The 25,865-nt window shown below is 35.1% G+C and overlaps 1 protein-coding gene across 3 annotated transcripts in view; it reads right to left on the bottom strand.

The window, feature by feature from the left end:
• Positions 1 to 25,865, bottom strand: part of GBE1 (1,4-alpha-glucan branching enzyme 1) — a 280,022-nt gene that overhangs the window by 174,608 nt on the left and 79,549 nt on the right. For all 3 annotated transcript variants that reach the window (XM_042957137.1, XM_042957135.1, XM_042957136.1), the window contains exon 3: positions 17,998 to 18,113. In XM_042957137.1, coding sequence (XP_042813071.1) covers positions 17,998 to 18,113 — 116 coding nt within the window. The remainder of the gene's footprint in view (positions 1 to 17,997; positions 18,114 to 25,865) is intronic.

The raw sequence follows: 25,865 nt of genomic DNA on the forward strand, positions 1-25,865 counted from the left end.
GCTAAGGATCCTTTTGCAAAGGCATCTTCCTTTTAGAATACATTCCTCATTAGCCTAAGAAATTTGCTTTATCTGTATATTACTTATAAGTTATGATAAATTAAGACAACTTTTATATTTTTAGGCAAATTTCAGTGTGGTTATGTTTGGACAATTACACAAAACACAAAAAATATTGTACTACATGTCAAGTCAATATATAGTTGATAATCTTCAGCAGTTATAAAAGCAGAAACAGCCAAATTTGTTCTTGTGACTTGTTAGAGGTCACTGAAAAGACTAAGGGAATTGTCTTCACCGAAATATGAAAGGCTCTCTTGGTTATCGAATGGACAAAAACGTGTGTGCAATATGAGAACAGTATCCAAATTCATTCCGGTGCTCACAGTTTAATACATTTCCTATGATATGCTTTTTCACATTGATTAGATCTTATTGATCATTCACATCCAGTCCTTGTATTTGATTAGTTTCAAAACAACTAGCTTTTCTCATTTCCAATGGTTCCTTTCTTCATTAAGGATTCCCTATCCATCTTCACTGTGGTAGTTTCATTTTGGTCTCACCGTCTCCTTGATCTCTCCCATAACATTTCATTAAGATTTCTTTTAAAGTTGTACAGAGATTTTATACATAGTTTCAAGATTCTTAAAATGTAAACTTTGAATAAAATGAATGCTCAAAAAGCACATAAAATCCTTTATAGGAATAAGTGCTGGGCAAAGCACGCGCCTTTTACAAACACTCATGAATTTTTAGACATTGGTGGGTGAGCCCATGAACACAACAGCTGAATCTCAGGAAACAGAGCATTTTGTAAGGAGGAAGAACAATGCTGATTTACAGACTCATCAGGTACTGCCTTATTTTAGATTTATAAAATATTTGGCCTGCACTCACAAAATCTGCAAAGATGTTGATTACTGAAATATGGCTCTGAGCACTTGCATGCAAAATACATAGCCGATATTACAGAGAATTAACTTACTACCAAGCATTGTTGTAAATGCTTTTATACCCTCATCAAGTCTATGGGGTACTATTATTAATCCCAGTTTAGGGGAAGGAACTGAGATATAAGAATGATTAGCTGAAGGTACCGCCATTAGTAGGTGCTGGAAACAAGTGAACACAAGCAGTTTGGCTGGAGTCCATATTTATGTGCATTATGCTTTTACCATGACTCAAGAGAACATGGAGAAATTTATCCTCTGAAATATAGGTAGTACTGGCATGGATGTAAAGCCCGAACCATCTAATAGGCAGAGTTCACAGGAGTAATGTCACATGGTATCAGCACGCAGATGTATTTGGGTATTCAGGTGAGACATGGTACTATGATGAATAATGTTATTGGGCAGTATACTCAAAAAGATGATTTGTTCTATAGATGGATTATGAAAGGACAAAAATTTAAATAATTAAATATGTACCTTAAGAGAATAAAAACAATCACCATATTTCCTATTTATTATAAATACAAATAAAAAAAAACACAGAAAACTGACATCTACTTGAGTACCATTTATGTGAAAAATTTTTGAAATACAAGTTACATTTTTTTAATGCAAACTTGGGAATACCCAAACGGCTCAGATCTGTAACTTGCTCAAAGCCATAAATGGCATATAATAAACTTATATATTTCAAAGTCCTTTATCCCACCTCTATATAAAATAATTCATCATGACACCTAGTTAACAAAATAGTAAATGAACTCTTAGTAAACACTGACTTAGTTATTCCAACTTCCTCCCAGATGCTTTGCTTTTAAGAAAACTGCTATAGCAGGGCTCCCAGCACTGGCTTAATATAAAGTAACTACATGAATCCATACGTCCTAATCTTGTATTATGGGAAAATGGCTGAGGAATTCTACAACTGTGATTATATAAGTGTCACCAATTAGCGTCATTTGACGTGGAGCAGTGAAAGAGCATACTTTGGGTAGTAAGAAAAATAGGGATTTAATGGAGAGTTTCCCTGCTCAACAAAATAAAATAAAAATTCTGTTCAAGCATTCTCTTATCACCCCTCGCCCATATTCTTCAAAATCATAATTAAAACAGTTGTATATAACTAATCCAAAAAAAAATCACATTTTTTTAAGGGACTTTGAGATCTACAAACAAACCCAAAAAAAGAAAGACAAAGAAATAAGATTTGAGGATGCAATCCTGTTTTTTAAAGCAATATCAACTAGAGGCAAATGCTACACAGTAACAGAGTCCTTTGAGCAGTTCTCAGTGTGGGCCTCACACTAGCAGCACCGGCATCATCTGGGAACTTGGCCATTGCAAATTGTCAAGTTCATCCCAGATCTACTGAATCAGACACCCTGGGCAGTGTCTTTTAACAAGCCCATGCTAACATTTGAGAACCAGTGCTTTAGGGTACTGTTACACAGGTTGTTGTGAACATGGCAGATAGATGGCATGGAATTGGGGAGTGGAGAGTTTATGGGGGGAGACAGTATTTGCAGTGTGATCACCATGGTACCCACCCACTGACAGCCATGCAATTGAGGGGAGTGAGTTGAGAGAAAGGTAAGACCACTGAGCAGAGGAGGTGAAGGAACTGAGAGGCCAGTAGGCTAACAGGTCTCCTAGGAGGGTACTGAAATCACCAAAATTATTTTTCTTTAAAATATTCTCTCAGGGCACCCGGGTGGCTCAGTCAGTTAAGTGTCCAACTCTTGATCTCAGCTCAGGTCATGATCTCATGGTAGTCGAGCCCCACATGGGGCTCTGTGCTAACAGTATGGAGCCTGCTTGGGATTCTCTCTCTCCCTCTCTCTTTGCCCCTCCCCTACTCTCTCTCTTTCTCTCACTTTCTCTCTCTCTCAAAATAAATAAATAAACTTAAAATACAAAAATAAAATATTCTCTCATGGGTACAACTGAACCATTTTAAAGTGTTTCTGTCCTATTTTATGATTTTTCCCTGAAATATCTTTTAGTAGATCAATTTAAGACTATAACTCTTTCTTTAGTAAGATTCAGTTTACTAATGGTTGCCTTTAAAATATTTAACCAGTATTAAATTAAAAAAAAAAAAAAACTTGACCTTTAAAAAAATAATAATAAAATGTTTAACCAATTTACCAGTTCTAAAAAGCAGTTTTCTTTCTAAAGCTCTAACACTATGTAAAAAAAAAAATTAAGTCCTTTCATTAATTACAATAATTTTACAGATAAAGGCTGACTCATACATTTTCCTTCTAATCTGATGTTCCTACAAATTTATTTCAGAAAAGGATGAATTCAATATGTATATTTAAAAATGCTCACCACCAAAACAAAAAAGAAATGATTAGAGCCAATACCTATTTAGGTTTGTTAACAAGGGAAGGGAAATGATTCTTCTTAAAGCTTAAATTGTAGGTATCTCAAATGTACCCATCCAGCTGTCCTATGAATCCTCCATTATAGAGGCAGTCAGCTTACATGCTCAATTTTGCTATTCGAGAAAACGAGGTTAGAGCCTGGTTGCTGCCCAGTTGGAAAATCTGCTCAGTATGCTTTTACATCCCACACTGCTATATTTACATGCAGTGTTTTCATTAAAATCCTACTCTTGTGCAGAAGTTGTTGTCAAATTAAAAATAGCACAGCATTAAAAGTGAGACTAACAATTCATGATAATTTGGACATCCTTCAAAAAGTGGAAGCATTTTAAGCCCCACATAGTATTGTCTAACAAATTCCAGATCGCTTTAGGATTTTACTTTCACTTTATTTGTTTAATGTTGGAGTTTACAATGATCTAAAGTATGTCATTATAGTTGTACACTATTAATACTAGTTATATCCTTGAGTGTATATTATTATCAGCTGTACCCTGTAAATTCTTTTTTTACTATTAAGAACACCATTCTTTTTCTAAATTATAATGATTGAACTCATGAAAGTTTTAAAACTTCTTTTAAGTCTTAAAGGATAACATTATTTACAGTGGATCTGGGAAGTATAAAAAAATAAAAAGTAAAAAGTAAAATAAGATAATAAATAAAAGTTTCTAGCACAAGGTTAATTCTTCCATTTCCTTAAAAAGTTCCTTTTAAATGGCTATGACAGTAAATGCTAATTGCATTGCAAAATCAATCCTCCATTTTTTTCTTGAAGACAGAACCTGCTGAATTTTAGCTGGACAAATGGCCCTCAAGCTAAAACCACATTTTCCAACATTCCTTGTAGCTAGGATGGCCAACAAAACTAAGATCTGACCAAAGGGATGTGTATAGAAATGATGTGTTCACAACCTTAAATGGGAATGCCTTGACCTGTTTTCCTCTTTCTGTGGGAAACACAGAGATGGCAAATATTTTTTATCGTGTGAGTAACACCCCTGGCAACAGAAGACCGATAGGATGTAACAAGGAAACCCATCACAGACTATCCATAGAACACCTACTGACCTGAACTTTTACTTTAAAGAGAAATGAAATCATCTATTTTGATTAAGACACTGCTATCTTGGTGCTTGACAAAGCCAAATAACCAATATCTTACCTAATATTATAGCTGAGAAAGATTCCTATGTCCCACTGAACCAAACCTTAATAAAGTCAACCCAGTTGACTGGCCCAGTGCTGGACCAGCAAAACACATTACAATTAAAAATAAATAAATAAAAAGCAACAGCATGGTGGAACCTCACTCACCATAGCCGGCTCACATCACACCTTATTCTGTTTCTTTAACCACATTAATTACAGACTTCTCCAACCATACTCTGTCTACCCACACCAGCTTTATAAACGACTGGGTTTCTTTCATGCTCTATCCTCAGCTTTTCTTGGTAGATATATTAGTCTCTTTGTTTTTTGACTCTATAACGACACTGATGGCCTTCCAGGTACCATGTATAGTCTCACCCAACCACCAGATCCTTGCTTTCTGAAACTTGTCCCTTCATCAGAGCCCAAGCTGACAGGTCTAGCCAGAGAGGTATGACATGGATGTATGTTCACACCAGGTATAGGACTAGTCTAGATTTAAAAAGGACAAAGTAAAATCCACCTTACTTTAGAATGTTTTGGCTTACATAGCTATAAAACCAACTACACACACACCTACCAACACACATCTACACACACACACACACGCGCACGCGCGCGCACGCACATGCATATGTACCCAGTGGCTAGCAACATCATAAGATGAAACCGTTTCAATTTGTGTGCCTATCTTCCTTTGAAAATCTTCATTGTAAGCTGCCCTCACTTTGACATCATGGTGTCATCTATTAGTAGTCATGATTCCATCAAATACCTAACTTGCAGGGCCCCTGGGTGGCTCAGTTGGTTGGGCCAATGACTTCGGCTCAGATCATGATCTTGCAATTTGTGAGTTCGAGCCCTGTATCAGGCTCTGTGCTGACAGCTCAGAACCTGGAGCCTACTTCAGATTCTATGTCTCCCCCTCTCTCTACCCCTACTCTGCTCACGCTCTGTGTCTCTCTGTCTTTCAATAATAAATAAATGTTAAAAAAAATTAAAAAAAAATACCTAACTTGAAATGTATATATATTATATATAAATACATGTATATGACTAATAGCATAAGTTCTATTGAATGTTCCTAACAATTAAAAAAAGATATGATTGTTTTTTTTTGTTCTCCCAAATTTATTACAGTCATTGCCACTTGCTCATAGAAAAACATGTACTGTAAAAACATATCAGAATTTGCAAAGGTTTATTATTAAAGCCAAGGGTTATGCTTGGTAGTATTTTCAAGTCAAGTTCTCAAGGAGTCACAGGAAGTATAATTAAACTAGCAAATTATAGCAGCATAGCATAATGGTTAAGAACACAACCTCTACAGTCAGCCTTCCTGGGTTTGAATCCCAGCTGTACCAACTATCAGCTAGCTATGTGACTGGGCAAGTTATGTAATCTCTGTGCCTCATTTTCCTCATCTGAAAAATGGGAATAATGATTATAGGACATTCCTGATAGGGCTGCTATGAGAAATGAGTGAATTAATATTTATAAAGTGTTTAACACCTGGCACACAGTAAGTTCTATAAAATAAATAAAGGAATCTTTTTATAAAGAAACAAACTGATTATAGCCTAGCTTAGGCTATAAATTCTTTACAATCAATCACTGCATATATTAAATTATGAAATAATTGTTTTGCATATTGAATTCTTAGAAGGGAGAGTAAAACATAGGAGAAAATGAAAAAAAATCAACAGGTTTATAAGATTCTTTCTCTTGTGCTTGTCTCTGAAGGTGACCTTTTTGGGAAAACGTATCTGTTCTCTGAGCTGTGTATGTTCTCTGAGCTGTGTATGATTAGTTTCTTCATCATACACAGACAAATTAGAAAGGCTGCTGTGGTGCCCAGAAATCATCCGTTAAACAAAGTCAAAATTAATGATAAAATTGAGTTCCCTTTGTGTTTGATTTTCATCTATCTGCACTCAATTATAAACGAGCTACCAAAGAACGCTACCCATTAGCTGTTAATTCATAATGACTTCAGAAAGCAATCCCTATACTGCCAGTAACAGCTCACCAACCACCTCGTCCTCTACAGGGCTTTAGCTTGAAAATGAAAAGGGAAAACAAAACTACATCATCCACGCTGCTCCTCATCCCGCCATGGAAAACTCCAATGCACAGAAATCAGGCTTAATGCAAACAAGCTGTAGTAAGATTTCATCTATATATCTAAAAAAGAAAACAGAACTAGTTTGATAATTTATTATAGCTTAAGCAAAATAGACAGAGATATAGTAATAGTACATCCCACATTTCTATTTCATTGTATCAAAAGTAAATATTCCTCAAGGTTAGAAAAAGTTTTCAATGAGGAAAATGTCTAAAACAGAGACGAGATGTGTCTCGCCAGGAGAGAAATAACATAGAATGATTAGTTTGGGGTACAATAAGAGTGACATTATCCCATAACTGGACTTTTCCCTTTTCGTAGTACTCGTCTAAATATTCGGACCTCTGGCACATCCCATAGTAAATCCATTTTGTAGCCTCCTAACTGGTTCTGAACAATAAGGAAAAAGATTTGGGCACCATCTATTTACTCACAGGTGATGTAAAATGTTAAAACAACATTTTGGGTCTTGACCTGAAATAATTTGAAGCCCTAATTCACAAATTTATATACATTTAATTTTTTCTTACTTCTAAAACAGGAGAAAAAAAACTTAAAATTAAAAAAAATATGTAATAGTTAAAAACAAAATGAAAACAAAAGAATCAGTAGTTACAATGAAAATGGTCCAAAGGAGAGGGGTGCTTGAGTGTCTCAGTGGGTAAAGTGTCCGAGTTCAGTTCAGGTCATGATCTCATGGTTTGTGGGTTCGAGCCCTGCGTCAGGCTCTGTGCTGACAGCTCAGAGCCTGGACCCTGCTTCAGATTCTGTGTCTCATTCTCTCTCTGCATCTCCCTGACTTGTGCTCTGTCTCTTTGTCTCTCAAAAATAAATAAATGTAAAAAAAAAAAAAAAAAAAAAAATTAAAGAAAAGAAAATGGTCAGGAGGAGAGAAAGGCTGGAGGGCAAGAAGGTGAGATAATGGTGTAGGACTCTGGAGTTGGATGGTTATTGCCATTGTATGTTTCACTTAATTTTAAGTTTTCTGACAGACAAGAGAAAAGGGGGAATAATCATGAGATAAAACCAGAGGCCAGGACATGGAGGGCCTTGTATGTCAAGCTAAGGAGTACAGAATTTAAACTAGAGGCCAGTATTGTTCAATTCTCTCAAAACAGAAAAGCTATTAAACATAATCATACATGGGAGCACAACTATAAAACAGAGAAAGGATCTCCTTATTTCAAGTGAGTACTAGGGAATCTGAAAACTCCCCAGGTCAGCTTCTAGACACAGTATAAAAACCCAGGCTATAACCAAATCAAGGACTGGGAGAGTTCATCACAAGTTTAAAGCAGATAATATGAGCAGATTTAAACTCTTAGAATGATGACTGTAGCTATAATATGAAAATGGACTGAGGAAAAAATGAGAACCACGAAGAAGATGAGTTACAAGGATAAGACCATTTCAGGAAAAGAGTAAGAAATAAAACCATGTGTTAACATAGATGGTAGTGGCATTTTCACAATAGCAAGGATATAGAAGAAATCTAAGTGACTACCAGGAGAAAAGGCCAATTACATGCACAGGAATGAGAATAAAATAATTAAGATTTTTATCAGTAACACTGGATATAAGAGAACTGCATCAATGTCTTCAACACGCTAAAAGCAAACCACTTCGATTCTATTTTTTTTTTTTTCAAAATTTTATTTAAGTTCTAGTTAGTTAATATATAGCATAATATTGGTTTCAGGAATAGAATTTCATGATTCATCACTTACATATAACACACAAGTGCCCTCCTTAATACCCATCAGCTATTTGGCCCATCCCACCACCCACCTCCTCTCCATCAACCCTGTTTGTTCTCTATAGTTAAGAGTCTCTTATGGTTTGCTTCCCTCTTTCCCCCCACCTTCCCTTACGTTCATCTAAACAATTCTGAATCTATATGTCCATAAGGAAATTTTAATCCTTAACGAATATAAAATACATAAGACCTCAAGCCATGGCTGAAAGAATTTCTATGGAATGTGCTTAGGAAAAAAGTGTTAACAAGTAAACTACAAAAACAATGACTTATGACAAGTTTTGAGTTGGCAGATAGTATACAGCAAATGGATGTATTTTTTTCCAACAGAATAACTACAAATGATCCCTCAGAAACTGCAGAAGATTGAGACCCTATCATACGTCATGACACATTTGAAACTCACATCAATTTATATGAAATACTGATACAAATATACAGTTCAAATTATTTCTAATGGTAGAGGAGATTTACATTGCTTCATTCATAGGTCTTAAGTTTAAATGTGCCATCACCCAGTTATTTGTACTATTTTATTTTTTATTATTAAGAGTAAGGGAGGATAGAAACCAATGAATGGGATGTGGGGATCTGGAAAGAGCACATGCATATGGCAGTAGGTTCTTCTTTCTAGGAATCCCTACCATACAAGAGAAAAAAGAGAAAATATTCAGGGTCCACTAATAGTGGCAAATTTTTGTTAATTGAAAATGAAGTTATTTTTACATGTTATAGAAGAGAGAGTATGAATATTTATGAGGGAAAAATAAGATCACTAATGGTCAAAATGGGGGGCGGCAGAGTTAAAGAGTAAGTTGGTCATTATTAAAAATTGAGATTTAAAAAAATTTTTTTTAATATTTATTTTTGAGAGAGAGACAGAGTGTGAGTGGGGGAGGGGCAGAGAGAAAGGAAGACAGAATCTAGAACAGGCTCCAGGCTCTGAGCTGTCAGCACAGAGCCCAATGTGGGGCTCGAACTCACAAACCATGAGATCATGACCTGAGCCGAAGTTGGATGCTTAACCAACTGAGCCACCCAGTTGCCCCCCAAAAATTATTGAGATTTTTAAGAAATGGATTAAAAAAAAAAAAGCAGAATTAAAGAAAAAAAAGCAAAAAAGTTTAGCAGTTATGTTATCCTGCACATTTTCAATGTATAATCTCCTCAAAGAGATTCTCCATTTTTTTTTTTTTAAGTCTCCCTATACATATGATATTCTCATCAGTCAAACTGGTCACTGTCTCCTATATAGAACTGCTAATTCCTGCTAAATCTTGCTTGACTTCACATACTTTTATTCTCTAATTGACCCCAGACAACTATTCATTAATCTGTATCTATTAACTCCCACAAGCCCAAACTTAAAATGCATCTCTTCCCATAATCATTCCCTGACTATTAAACCTGTGACCTTTATTCTTCTCCATCTCTCCACTTCCCCCCAAATTTATCTCTAACTCTTTGTCCTCTCTCCCTGTCATGTTCTCTCTTGGGTTCCTTCTTGGCCCCATTCATATTTAGCCAAAAATGAACAGAACTAAACCACTAACAAAGAAAAAAAGAGAAACAACCATATATGCCATTTACTTACTCCTCTTTTACTGCCACGACCATCTCAAAAAAATATAAGCATATTCCTCTACTTCCTTCCCAGCCACAGAATGCTCAAGCCCACCCATTTGTTAATGGAGAGTTTTCTCGAATGGACAATAAACTCAAGGTGCAGGCATTTTATCATTTGTCTCTCCACATATATCTGGAAAGACACTACGTCATGTGCAGAAAACATGAAATAAAATATATGTTAACTAATATATTAAGAAAGAGAAAGAGCAAAATTTGATAAAGAAATTAATGTGGAACAAACTCAAAGTAGAAAAAAATACTCCCACTTTCTACCTCACCCATCTGCTCTAGGCAAGCAGAGTTAGTCTTTAGACAGGCAAACAGACTCCTCTGGAAATTTACACATTTATTTTGTGTTTTCTATCAACATTTTAGAGAACTTCAGGAAATAAAAAAAAGAAAAGAAAAATGAATCAATTAACAAGTCTTTATTCTCATCTACAGAGGAAGACCATGTCCTGGTATGCTATTTAGGTTTATTAACATTCATATTGTATTTTGAAAACACAAAGAATTAGAATCTTTGTGGTAAGGGAAGGAGTACCTAATTCTAACTATGCATTCTCTCACAAATTAGATGTTTCAGGTTCTTAAAGGTTGATTAAGTTGAACCAGGTAACAAATGAAGTGAGTAGAGGATTTTCTGTGGGTCATAAAGAGGAAAATCTTTATCATGTATAATAATATGTAAAGACATCACAAGCAAGAAATAATCAGTTTGACCAAAATCTTATAATCATGGCACACCATGAGAATATAATGACCCCAAGGCCCCAGAATTATAAAATATTCTTCTATCCAGCAGAGGTACTGTATTCTTCTTTAATTTAAAAAAGGGTGTTTAGAGGTATGAATTAAAAATGACAAGCCTAACAAATGCCTGTTGAAATCACAGCAAAGCAACACAAAAAGTATTAAAAGAGAAGGAGGCAACAAGAGACCAGTAATTTCAACAAAACTTTGAAAGACAGAAAGTAGCTTAAGGGTTAAAAACCAAGGCAAAAAATTAAAATGGGGTATTGCAGAAGAAGAACCTGAATACAGCTGGTCAGCTTGCTTCACAGCACCTCTAGGAGACTCGGCATCTGTGGGCTCCTAATACTATGGAAGTAAGATGCAGTGTTAAATAAGGGGGCCGTGGGCTCTGGAGCACACCTCCCTAACCTGTACAGATAAATGTATATCCCTCCAAAATACCACCTCTTACCCCTCAAACAGGAGACTAGAGGTTCATGCTCTAAAAAACAATGAACTAGGAAGTCTCCAGAAACAATGAGTACAGCAGATGACAGAACTGACTCACATACTGAAAGTAGGAAGATTGTCTCAGTAGCATCTTTCAAGGTGGAACCCTCCTCCACTTTCCCTGTCTTCATCCATGAATGCCTAGAACCAGGTACACTCCACACCCCTTCCATCCACCCCCCCCTGTAGGGGACTGGAAGATTCATCTTTGGTTAAGGGGTGAGGAGGGGTGGGAGATCCCATAGAAAAACCACTTACTGTTACCAATTTAAAGGCTGCCTCACTTTCTTACTATCCAACAGTGAAGCTTACCATGAATAAAGCTCTGTTCATGTGCACAGAATTTTCAAAAGTTTTTTCTTGCCTCATTCTAAAATATGATTATATAGCCATGGATCACCAGGCATTTGGAAACAGCCTGCAAAATGAAAGACAGAGACTAGAAGAAACCCAAGAAAATGAAATCGAGGGGGGGGGGGTGGAAATAAGAGAAGAAAGTCAGGAAGTAAGAAGCAAACTTGAGGAAAAAAATAAAACAAAATATCTAATATTATTAAAAAGATACAAGTATACTCGAGGAAAAAATAAAAGAAAATATCTAATATTATCAAAAAGATAAAAGTATATTTGGATATTTAACAATAACAGAATTTATGAAAAAGGGAGGGAACAAAAACATGTTATTAGAAATGTTAAAAATGTGATTATTAAAATGAAAGTAGTTGAAAGCTAAAGTAATTACTCCAAGTGGAACAGAAAGACAAAATGATGGGCAACTTGATAGAAAAAGATAAAAAAACTTAGGAGACTCAGTATCCAGGAATTAGAAATTCCTGAAACAGTGAACAAAGACTGTGGGGACAAGGAAATTGGTAAAGAAATAACACAAGAAAATATTCCAGAAATGAAAGGTAAAGTCTTTACGAGATTTACCTTCTTCCCTCCCCCACCCCCCACCCAAGGATTTTAGGAGTTGTATGCCAAGAACTGGGACAAAGACTAATAAATACATATTTTTTTATTGTATCGGATAAATAATTCACATTCACCCCTTTAAAGTATTCAGTGGTTTTTAGTATATTCACAAGGTTTCATGGTATGCAAACATCACCATGACTTAACTGCAGAACATTTCCATCACATTAAAAGGAAACCGTATACTCATAGCAGTCAACCCCCATTCTCTCCCAGCTCTTGGCAACCACTAATCTACATTCTGTCTCTACGTTTTTGTCTATTCTGGATGCTCATAAAAACAAAACCATACAAAATTTGGCTTTTGTGACTGGCTTCTTTCACTGAGCATAGCATTTTCAAGGTTCATTCATGTATCAGTACTTCATGGCCAAATAACATACCATCGTCTGTAGATAAGTTGATGGACATTTCTACTTTTTGGCTATTTGAATAATGCAGTGGTGAGCATTCATGCACAAATGAACATTTCCTTCTTAAGCAAATATTCAGATACAAAAAATTTTTCACTAATTTTTCACTAATTTCACACCACATCCTTGCCCCAAACTATTCAATGGCATCCTTCTGTCTAGTAAACTCATTCCAGATCTCAATTATTAGTTTCACTTTACTTAACAAATCTTATATTTCACCCCCTAAAACCCAAACCTTCTACAAATTATGTATCTCCTTTCTATTCTTAGAGAAGATCACTTCAATACTCTCTTTCACAGCATCCTGAAATTGGGGATAATAGTTTCCACACAAAAAAAGCAAATACAAATATAGTATAAGATGATTTGATAAATCTGAGACTCCAGTTTTATTTCCTGTGTATCACTTTTTTTTTTTCCTTCTTTTCTCTGTGAACCCTTAGCCTAACAGGAATTGTAACATAATGGTTAAGAGCATGGGCTTTGCTGTGAGACAAGCCTCAATTCAAACCCACAGGTGAGTGTACTTATGTAGGAAATAAGAATATAATAACAATACCTTCTCACATGTTATTACTTTATGAGGATAAAATTAAATATGAATGTAAAGCAATCTCTTTTTTTTTTTTTTTTCATTGTGTCTTATCTAAGAAAACTGCAAATATAGGTGTTGGGTTTTATTCCCCTTTCTACCAATCATTGCGTAACATCTTAATATAATTAGAAAAGCATTATGATCTGCTTTGAATTGTGCTCTCCTCTAACCTCACATGTTGGAACCCTAATCCCCACTGTGATAGTATTGAAAGATGGAGCATTTGGGAAATAATTAGGTTTAAATGAGGTCATGGCATGGGGTCCCAATGATGGGATTAGAGCCATGTGAGGACACAGCAAGAAGGCAGTCAAATGCAAGCCAGGAAAAGAACTTCCATCAGAACCCAACGCAGATCTGAACTTCCAGCCTCCAGAACTGTGAGAAAATAAAATTCTTTTGGTTAAGCCACCCAGTGTATGGTATTTTGTTCTGACATCTCAAGCTGAATAACACATGAATCCTCTGAAAATATTAAAGGTCTAGGATCAAGAAACTTCTGTTCTAGTTCATTTTGTAACGGACTGGGAAGGAAAAGTTAAAATACACAAACATCCTAAACACTAAAAAATGAGAAGACAATTCTCATTGCCATTGCTAGTCATTTGAGCATTAATTAGAATGAGAAAAGAAGGGGCATCCCTGTGGCTCAGTTAAGTGTCTGACTTCAGTGGCTCAGGTCATATCGTGGTTCATGAGTTTAAGCCGCACATCAGGCTGGCTGCTGTCCACAGAGTCTGATTTGGATCCTATGTCCCCCTTTCTCTGACCCTCTAACACTTGCGCATGTGCTTGCTCATTCTCTCTCTCAAAAATAATTTTTTTTAATTAAAAAAAAAAAAAGGAATGAGAAAAGAAAATGAGAATCAGAAGAAAAGAACAAGAATTCTTCACTGGAACCCATCTTCCAGAATTACTTTCCCTGATCTCTCATTTTTTCCTGACCTGAGGTCTCTACTGACCTCCTGAACTACTTTTTACTAGTATGGACAGATCCACTTCTCACCTAGCTCTCTGCCCCAGGATGCTGACTCATGTGGACCATATTCTCCAGAATACTGGTTTCTCATTGGGTTTGGTCAATGTGTAGCCCCAGTTAAGAGGTCAGAGAGAAGGAGAAGAATGAGACATGAGCGTATTTGTTTCCTTATTCCCTGGCTCCTTCCCTGTAAGGCTGCCATGAATAAACTATGTGTCTCACCAAAGCTCAGTGCTTCTCTCAAGATGGCCAACTCTTTTTCTGTGTTCCAGTAACCGATTCCTTATTCCTTATGGCTTAGGCAGGGTTGTTACCTGGCTGTTACTTTGGATGCTACTAGGCCCCCTCACTCCACTCTCCTTTGAACTCTGGAGTGAATCCCCTGTACGCTCAACTTTGAAAACAGCCTTTTGGAAAAATAAACAAACAAAAAACATTGTTCAGGAGTGTAGTCTTCTACTCTTTCCTTATATCTCTAGAGTCTTGAAAGTTTAATTAGCCTTATATTAATTTTTTTTAAATTTTTTGTAATGTTTATTTATTTTTGAGAGAGAGAGAGAGACAGAGTATGAGCAGGGGAGGTGCAGAGAAAGAAGGAGACACAGCATCTGAAGCAGGCTCCAGGCTCTGAGCTGTCAGCACAGAGTCCAATGCAGGGCTCGAACTCATGGACCATGAGATCATGACCTGAGCTGAAGTTGGATGCTCAACCGACTGAGCCACCCAGGCGCCCCAGCCTTATATATATATTTTTAAATATTTTCTATTTGGTAAATTCACAAACATAGAAAGGAGATATTTACATGACCACATAAGCAGTTAGTATTTTCTTCCAAAGCATTCAATTGAAAAATGTTTTACAGAGAAAACAAAGCTATTATCTCAATGGTAGGTAACATTTCTTTTTTGTTAATGGTTACCAGATAATTCATAAGAGAAACATCCTCAAGTGAGTTATAAAGGTCAATCCCTTGTGAACTGAAATAAATTTTCAAGTTCAATTTAAAACAAGAATTTTAATTACCAAGATAGACTATCTAGGGATACTTCAGATAGAAAGGCCAAAAACCTCAAGTTAGTTGATTTTTAATAGAGAACTTAACCCCTCCTCCAAAGAAAATTTGATACATCATTTCCCATAAATAAAAAACTAATTATATCACCATATTGACATTATAACACCATCTAAATGTTTCCTCACCATTTGAAACATCTAAATACTATGAGTAATATTTTGGACCTAAATTTCTAGTTAATTATCTTCACTGAAATTTTAAGAGAATAATAATGAAGGAAGATTCCACAACAGTTTACTTGATACTTGTTGAACATTTATTTACATTAGATGCTGATTTTCAAAGCCAAGCAAAAAGGTAAAAGCTACTTTTATTTATTATTTTTGAGAGAGAGAGAGAGAGAGAGAGAGACAGAGAGAGAGAGCACGTGCACACAAGCAACGCAGGGGCAGAGAGAAAGGGAGACAGAGAATCCCAAGCAGGCTCTGTACTGACAGCTCAGAGACTGACAAGGGTTTGAACCCATGAACCAGGAGATCATGACTTGAGCTAAAATCAAGAGTCCAATGCTTAACTGACTGAGCCACCCAGGTACCTCTACAATTGTTTTTTTTTTTTTTTTATTTTAATCATAGGATCATTTCATCTCATCAAAGTCAATTAAATTTTTGAAAGAAAGAATAGTATAGTACATAGCATCCTGGACAAAGCATCCTAACCTGCTTCGGCTGCTATAGCAAAATACCACAGACTGGGTGGCCTACACCTAAGAGAAATAGAATCCTCACAGTTCTGGAAGTTGGAAGTTTGAGATCAGGGTGTCAGGCTGGACGGGTGAGGGCTGTCTTTAGGGTTGCAGACTTCCTACATCTTCACATGATGGAAGGACTAGGGATCTCTCTGGAGCCCCTTTCATAAGGGCAGTAATCCCATTCAGAGGGCTGCCCCCTCATGACTGAAGCACCTCCAAAGCCCCACTGACTAGTACCATCACATCAATCATTAGGATTTCAACATATGTTTTCTTGGGAGGATACAGACATTCAGATCATAGCAAAAAGTATAACGGATTTGGAGCTGGATGGGAAAGGCAAATGTTTACCATTTATTGCTTGTATGTACCAATAATCATTCATTCTCGGTAATCAATCACTTTTCCCCACGTATAAAAACGACTTGTCAAAATTAATTCAGTCACCATTTAACACAAGAAGTAGGTAAGGTGTCAGAACTCATAAAGTTTTCAAATTTAAGAGGGCAACAAATTTAAAAAGGAAAAAAAAATTAGTAAGTTCAGTTCTTAAAAATAAAAAACAAATGTCCATAGGACCTAAAGTGACAATGACACCAGTATAACAGTTGCCTTGCCTCAGAGTTTTCTAAAATCAGGCCACATAACTATACAGGAATCAAACTCTTTGGCTTATTCTTTCAAGGACTGGGCTTAAAAGTGGCTCTAATATTTAATAAATACTTCTTGAGTGTTTGCTCTGTGCCAAGCACTGTTCCAAGAATTAAGAATAGACAGTATTAGGAAACAAAACAGCATAGGCCCCTATTCTTGTGGAGTTTATACTGACTTAGAAGGGATTATTTATATTAAATGTAAATCCCTCTTATTGTATACAGTAGCTACTTTGTCTCCTTTTCACTATAGATTAAGAAGAACCTTGGCTGCTATCCCATGTTAAAAAGTCTCTTTATTCCAGGCAATACACTCTTCTGGTAACTATATTATGTGTGGCAATATTTCAGTAATTTTCTGATATGCTTACAATTTCATGATTTGTAAGAGAAATAAAATAAAAAGACGACCAAAAAACCAAACCAAACCAAAACTGCAAAACAACTACACAATACATTTTGGTTTTACTTTAACTGAGTTAATATTGTTAAATAACGAACACCAATAAAAATAATAATTTAGTCATAGGATTTGTCATGATAAATGCTTTGAATGCAATCATATGTCCAAAGAAGGGAAAGAAATAAGGGGACATGGAAACATTATATAATTTTATTAGCATGGGATAAACTCAAGTAAATGTTAGAGGAGTTACATAACCAAATGCCTGAAATCTGTAATCCAGGCTATCAGACCCATCCTTCCAGCTTCCCTTGAGGCGACAAGAGAGGAGAGCTGTGTGGGTTCTGTAAACCCTGAATACAGAAACATACAGTTAGGCAAAGCAGTGGGTATGTGGAGGACGCTCAGTCTGCCTCTGACAAGGAGGTCCCTAGGCCAATCCAGGTAACCTTAATACAGAAGAACAGGAGAAACAAGAGCCTTGATGTTCAAGACCAGAAAGAAGAACCACCAGGAAAATCATGTCCCCCCAAATGCATAGATCTCCAACACACAGGATTGCCTCCCACATTCATGTGGCTCATCATAAAATCAATTTTATCAAGACTCTCTTTACAGGTAAAAATTCTCTACATTTGCTGCTTTGAAGACAGTTTTCATTTTTGTATCAAATTTTCTTTTTTTTAAGTTAGACTTCTGTAATTATTCAATCACTCCTTATATATAGTTTCAAAGTTGATAATAATAGTTAATAAGTTTAGTACCTTACCAAACATACAGTTCCAATATAACACAATTTGCTGATGACTTCTCATAAATTTTCCTCTATTTGAATATTTAGACTGTTTCTCCCATAATTATCATGCATCAGTTTACATTCTAATATTTTCAATCAAACTTTGAAAACAGAACAAAAAGAAAGTAAGTTCACATAAAAACAGGAGGGTAGAAAGTACCTTTAATTTGGATCCATGAGGTACAAGTTGAGATTTATTCTGCTTTGGTGGGATATAAAGCTCCCACTTTCCATAATCCAGTTTCTTGTATGGATATGAAAATGGATTCCAATCATCTAAAAAAAATAAATAAAATAAAGAAGATCAGTTAGCAACAGCATGGTAAGACTAATATTTAATGGATTTCAAACAAAGCATAATATGCTGCCTACTGATACAGAAATTAAATTGCCTAAAAAATGTTAAGTTTTCTAAGGTGTTAAGCAAAATACTCACTAACCTTTTAGAAAAAAGCAGGTTATTTTTAATTTATTTTTAAGAAATGTATTTGAAAGTTTCCCTTTTGCATCTTAAAATTAAAGATTACAACTTTTTCAATTGTTCTTCCAATTCTATCAATAAATAGAATGTAAAAGAAAATGATGGGATCTTTTTTTAAGAAAAACCATCAACAAAGGGAGTTAACATGGAAAAACAGAAATGCATTCTTGGTGATTAGACAAGATACATATTATAGCGAATAAAAATGATGAAAAATAATTAAAATCATATTACATATGTCCAAATCCACAAGTGTATGACAGAATTGAGTTTAAAAGGTTGTAAAATATAGGGGGCAGAAGAAAGGTAGATTGCTGATCCTGGAAGAAAGTCAAAATGAACAACAACAGACCCATGCACACATGGAAACAAAATCAGTAAGTAAAGGACACACTGTTCAGTAAGTGGTACTGGGACAATTGGCTATCCTTATGAAAAAAAAAAAAGAAAAAGAAAAATAGATCTCTACCTAATATTATGCCCAAGAATCATTTGAGCACGGATTGATATTTCAACATGATAGGCAAAACTGCAAAATGCTTACAAGAAAATACAGAAAAATATATTTATAATCTCAGGTTTAAAAACTGTTTTTGTAAACAATATACAAAAAAAACCCATTAAGAACAAGCCTGATAAATTCAACCAGCAAAATTATAAATGTATCTTCACAGACGGATGGATAGACAGAATGAAAAGACAAACTGCCAACTGGGAGAATACTTTTATAATGAATATACCAAGAAAAAGAGAACATTCAAAGTATAAGAAAAATGTCTATAACTCTCTAAATGTCTATAAAAATGACAAAAACACTCAGCAGAGGACACACAACAGGCCAAGAAACATGTAATAATGCTCAAGCTCACTCATAATTAGGGAAACACAAATTAAAAGAACAGTGAGACGCCATTTACCACCCACCGGATTAGCAAAACTTAAGAGTTTGAAAATAACAGATAGTCAGCAAGGATATAAAATAATGCTGCAACTGAGAGTATAAATTGGTAAACAACTTGGCATTATACAGCAAAGTTGAAGATACGTTCACTTAAAAGTCCAGCAATCCTACCCCCACCTAGGTAATAGCTTAGAGAAATATGCACGAGATAGCATTCACAAATGTTCAGTGAAGAACTGTTTAGAATAGCAAAAAATGGAAGCTATCAAAATGTAAGTCAGACATAGAATGAGTAAATATGTTGTTATAATTAAACAATGAAATGCTATACAACAATATAAACTAAATGGAACAGAGCAAATATATATAGCAAATAAAGCATAAAAATTAATTTTAAAATGGTATGAAAGAATGGCATTTAAATGAAGTTCAAAAATACGCAGAAGAGTATTATATAACATTTATAGATACATGTGCGTATAAAAAAATATCAAAAGGGGGCGCCTGGGTGGCTCAGTCGGTTAAGCGTCCGACTTCGGTTCAGGTCATGGTCTCGCGATCCGTGAGTTCAAGCCCCGCGTCGGGCTCTGTGCTGACAGCTCAGAGCCTGGAGCCTGTTTCAGATTCTGTGTCTCCCTCTCTCTCTGACCCTCCCCGTTCATGCTCTGTCTCTCTCTGTCTCAAAAATAAATAAATGCTAAAAAAAAAATTAAAAAAATATATATATCAAAAGGAAAATGAGAATGTTAAACATCAAATTCTACGGGGGATTTCCACTGGGTAAAGAAAAGTGAACACAGCAAGCTTCAATAATATCTGTAACATTCTATATCTTAAGGTAGGTGGTATATAAAGAGATGCTTATTATATTATTTCCTATTTGTTTCTATCTAAATTATTTCATAGTTCTAAAAAAAAAAAAATAAGCAGCACTGTGATGCCATGCGCTGTGGTGCGAGGACATTAGATTCTCAAGAAGGTAATAAAAACATCAGGAAGCTTGTTTTATGCCATGATTTCCTTCTCTACAACACCAACGCTTTTACCACAACAGTTCTAAATATCTTCACCTCCAGCCAGTCTGAATGTTGGTTGGGGATAGAGTGGGTGTAAGAAACAGTGTTTAAATAAAGATCTTTCTAAACATTTCCCTACTTCTCATCATGAAGACATTCTGAAAATGTCTTAAGGTCGTTTATAATTAAAAAAAACAGCTCAACAGGCTCTGTGTTCTTATAGTTTCCTGTTCTTAAAATCTCAAATCCATCTGAACTACATACAGTGTGACATTCCTTTACCAAAGCAAAGAATTCAGGGCATAATTCGGGAAAAAAAAAAAGCTTGAAATATGAATATCTGGGTACTGTAACACTTCACACATTTACTGAATTTCTTTTTAAGCTAATCACTTAAGACAATTAATAAACTTAAGACAAGCAGCAGATCTTTTCCTGGTTAGTTAGATCTGAAAATAAAGGGTACAGTTCATTAGTTCATTCATTCATTCCTTAAATTTGAACTGAATGCTTAATATCGGCCCCGCTCAATGCCAAACTCAAAATTAGTATTCAGAATGACAGTCATATCTCAAGAAAAAGTTAAATTAAGTAAGAGTACACCAAAATGAATAATAGAATTTACAATAGAGAGTCACTAAAAACTCAACTACAAATAAGATTTTATAATTTTGAAAGTGAATCTTCAATTATATGGGTAATTTACAAATGCAGATTTATGTAAAAGCTGTTTTTAGCAATGTGAAAATCAATGTGCTTTTGAATATTACTTTTTGAATTTCCGTTGAACTAGTTCTTCAACTTGCACTCACTTAAGTTTTAAGATCTCATTAAACAAGTATTAATATTTGTATAAAGAAAAATACTTTTACTGATACACATTTTCCTTATATAGTATCTTAGAGATATAAATCTTCTAAAGCACATGCTGATTATTTGTAATTCTACATTGTGAAAAAAAAAAAAAAACTTGTTCTGTCATCTTCAAGGGTTTCATGTTATTAGCACCCCTCCAACTCATGGAAACTCAGGTGCTTATTTTATTGCAGTTACATTTTTCTTGCCAAACCCACTTCAAAGCAAAATTTAGAGCATCTTCACATATGCCCCCAAAGAAAATCCATGCCACCAACCGCCATAAGCAATGTAGAATATATCTAAACATTTCATATGGGAAAGAGAGGAAAGTTTACAAAGCATGGATGCATGAAACAACTTGAGATGTTTTCATCAGACAATTCTCCACACAAATCCCTCTTGCGCCACACCACTGAGTCAGATGAGTCTGCCATTTTCTTGACTCTTTCTCCAATTACTGTTAGCCCTGAATTTTCCTCACTCATCTCCTTCATTAGTGTGGCTTCTTTTCCATTGGAAACATGGACACCAATAATACTTCCCACTTCCATACTATAACACGCATATGAAAGACTGTTACTCCCTAAAATGGGTTTTCCAAAATAGTAATAAGATGCTTTTCTCCAGAAATAGATCTAAGGCCAAGAAAAAGAATAATAAAAAAAATGGATTTGGACCTGACACTTAGTTAAGAAAGAAGGAACCAACATTAAGGTACATCTAGGAATAACTGAAGGAACCAACTGTGAAAGTACACAAATTAAAAATAAATTAATTAAAAAATTAAAATAAATAAATAAAATTAAAAGTAAATAAATAAAAAGTAAATATCAAATGACCAATATAAAAACTTTAAATAAAATTGAATATTTTATTTGTAAATTGAATTTGCTTCACAAAAATACAGAAGGCAAAAATAACAGAGGCTGGAAGACAAATTTTAGGAAAATATTTCCTTTCGTGAAATGAGTCAGGAGACTTTATTCCTAAACATAACTGAAAATAATAGCAACAACAAGAATGATAAATGATTCTAAGCCACACCAGAGATAGTTTTAGAACCAGATTACTCAAACTTTTCTCATTTTAATCTTGCAAGGTTTATATTCGGAGTACACAAGATGGAATCAACTTTATTTAAGCAAATGGTTTGTATCCCTATGTAGGCCTCAGGATAGGACCAAAAATATCCTATTACCACATTGGACAATTATTTGCTGCTCTATCAAGCACAGAACTAACTTTGAGAGTTCTGCGGTTCAGTGATTCAGTGGTTCTCAAACTTTAGCTCATAACTAGAATAACCTGGGCTTATTAAAACAGAGTTTTTGATTCAGTAGATTTGAAGTATGGCCTAATACTTTGTATTTCCAACAAGTTCCCAGGTGATGTTGATGCTACTGGCTTAGGGACTATATTCAAAACAACTGCCTGGTTCAGTAGGTATGTTCAGTTGTGCTCCACTCCTAGCTTTGTGAGTGATTTTCTACATTAAATTAAGTTTATGGACTACCAAATAATGCTCTAAATCAATAGGTCAAGGAAATTCTGAAATAGGAAATGTTATTAATAATCCTTCAAAGTTAGTATTACTCACATGAAATTTAGGATTTAAGATTTGGAAATAAATAGGGTTGTAAAGCCCAGAAAGAAGACTAGTGAGATAAAAATTATAGAACAGAGCTAACATATTAAGGACTTTAAAAAAAAAATTTTTTTAAGTTTATTCAGTTTTGAGGGAGAGAGAGACAGAGTGTGAGCAGGGGAGGGGCAGAGAGAGCCGGAGACAAAATGCAAAGGAGGCTCCAGGCTCTGAGCTGTCAGCACAGAGCCCGACGTGGGGCTCGAACTCACAAACTGTGAGATTGTGACTTGAGCTGAAGTCAAACGCTCAACCAACTGAGCCATCCAGGCGCCCCTAACATATTAAGGAATTTTAATGTATTAATGTCAGGGAAAAAAAATTACCAAATTTAAATGTGAAAAGATAACATATATTAAGACCATTATTCAATATACTGTTATTAATGTCTACATATAATGTTTTCTAGAATATTCTCATCAAGAGATTACTTGGTTAAAATGTTTGCCCCACTGTTCACTGACCATGAATAAAAATTTGGAATCTTTTATCTAGAAAAGTAGCATTAAAATTTTAAAATGCTAACATATTAACTCATTTTTCTTTCTATGCCTCATTTCCTTCCATAATGTAGACAGACACTGCCAAGTTCAAGGATTAGAAACACCCAAAACAATTTGTTTAATTGTTCTAATTTTGGTAAAATTTTAAGATCATGTTTCCTGCCTGCATAAATTATTGCATTATAACATTTTCTAGGACACTTAATATTTATCAAGTTATGATAACCTGACACATTTTTAAAGCAAACAGTTTAATAGGTATTTTATTATTAACTGGCTAAAATTTACCATCATATTTGATAATGCAAAAGATTCTATTTGTCCATAGACTCAAAACAAGCAGACTAAATTTAAATCGAGATATGGAAAAGAAACAATGTGTGATGCATAGTTTAATATGAACTGCAAACACACGTTCGGCACAGGCAGCCAAACATTAACTTAAGGTCACTGCATCAGGCTCACTAACTCTATATTTATCTCAAACCCAACAACCTTTCTTTTTCTGATGTAATAATCCTCACATAAAATTCTTAAATGTCAACCTCCCTCAAATATTCCCAACTCTTTAACCCACAGTAAAGTATTTCTCTTCATCAGCACTTATGCACCTCATTGCTATAGAGTTCTTGAGTTTCACACAAAATTTCCTTATGCATGGTTGAAATCATTCCAACTTACCGTGTAGAGCCTTACACCTTTGATGCGGATGTCAGTGTGCTGAAGAACATGGTCCACATTTAGGCCAATCCCTGATGCATAGACTTCACACAGCAGTGACTTAAGATCCCTGGTGAATGCAGCAGGTAAAGCTAATACAAAGCCACTACTGACCTGTATGGCAGATTTCATTCACTTCCCATCTGAGTGCATAACAGTTATACACTTACGTCATTACAGTTGTTCAATATTTGGAATATGACCTCCTTAAAGCAACTAAACACTCTTCATCATCATACAATGTTATTTAATTATTTCAAGCTTCATATCATGCAAACTTTATGTAGATTTATGCAAAGTTAGTTTGTCAAATGGAAGTTCCAGGGACTTCTCTCATGCCAACAAAGCATCTACTATGTTCCCAAGAAGTCATAATGTTGAGAACTGAAACTTCCCATGGCATTGCCTTTACCTAGGATTATGAGAGGAATACACAGCCTCTGTAGGTGGAAGATAGTAGTCCTTTCTGACATACACCCCTGTCAAATCTCCTTTGAGATCTCCTCTCCTTTGTTTTTTTCTCCTCCAGGAGATCTCCTTTGTTTTTTTCTCCTCCAGGTAATTCTTCCCTTAGTTGGGGAGCTGGGAATCATCATTCTTCAAATTCTGCTTGCAGCTGGTACCCTGGGAATAATCTTATTAAGACCTCCAGCATTTATTTCTTAGGAGAAATGCTCTTAACACATATTAGTTTAGGTTACCTGTGCTTTTCAAAAACAAAATCTAGAGTAAGTCAGAATGCCTCTAACTTCAGAACCAATTGCATATTAATACCTTATTATAAGGAACAATGTTCAGTCCTGTGGAGCTTTCTGGAAATTAGAGAACAAATCAAATAATCTAGAGCTTCACTCACTGAACTGTTTTTAAAGGTATGCACAGAAGAAAAGGGCTCCATAATCAAAACATGCATGACAAAAGTGACTTCATTAATCATGTTTCTTTAATTCTAATTACAGGAAAGGTATATTATGACACATTTTGTGAAAGAAAGAGGATGATAAAACTGAATATGTGTAGTTTCTTGTGATTTTCAAAAGTATGAAAATATAATCCCAAAAAATGAATAGAAGCGATTATGTATATGGGAAGGAATAATACTGATGAGTAGTTTACGGTATTATATTTTTGACTACAAAATGAGGTAAGCAACTCAAATAATTAAAAAACTTATTGTCAAAAAGAAGGATAATAAGAAAAAATCCCTTAAAGTAGAAACTGAAATAAATGAACATATGTACTGGTATTTGGAGGTGGGGCCTTGGGAAGGTAACTAGGCCATGAGGGTAGAGCCTTCATCAATGGGCTTAGTACCTTTATAAAAGAGGCACTAAACACCAAATCTGTTGATGTCTTGATCTTGGACTACCCAGCATCCAGAACTATGAGAAATAAATTTCTGTTGTTTACAAGCCACTCAGTCTATTCTGTTGCAGCAGCCCAAGAGACTAAGACAAAGCTTATCTTTACTTTTCTATATACCAAGAAATTTCCATAGTAAAAATTTAAAAACTAATGGTGTAAAGTTTCTGTGCACAAATACTTGCCTAAATCTCTTTCCTTGTTGTCAATTATGAAAAGTGATCTTATCAAACAATGGGGTATAAGTATTTTATTTATTTATGGTTCTAAATTAGATTAATAAAAACTACTTTCTAGATAGACATTTCCAGTTCATATTTCCACCAGCAGCATATGAGTATGCTTAACTACTCCTATCCTCACCAACACTTGGGATTATAATTTTAACAAGGCATGCCAGCCTCACTCAGGCAGGGATTACTAAGAGAATGAGGCCCTAATGCCCAAAGGATCCACTGTATATAACAAACTAATTTCTCTTCAATACATCTGGAATAGTACTCATTATGACCATACTCAGGAGAATTTAGAAAATAAGCATTTGA

The sequence above is a fragment of the Panthera tigris genome, chromosome C2 (genome assembly GCF_018350195.1).
Source record: "Panthera tigris isolate Pti1 chromosome C2, P.tigris_Pti1_mat1.1, whole genome shotgun sequence".
NCBI classification, from domain to species: Eukaryota; Metazoa; Chordata; class Mammalia; order Carnivora; family Felidae; genus Panthera; species Panthera tigris.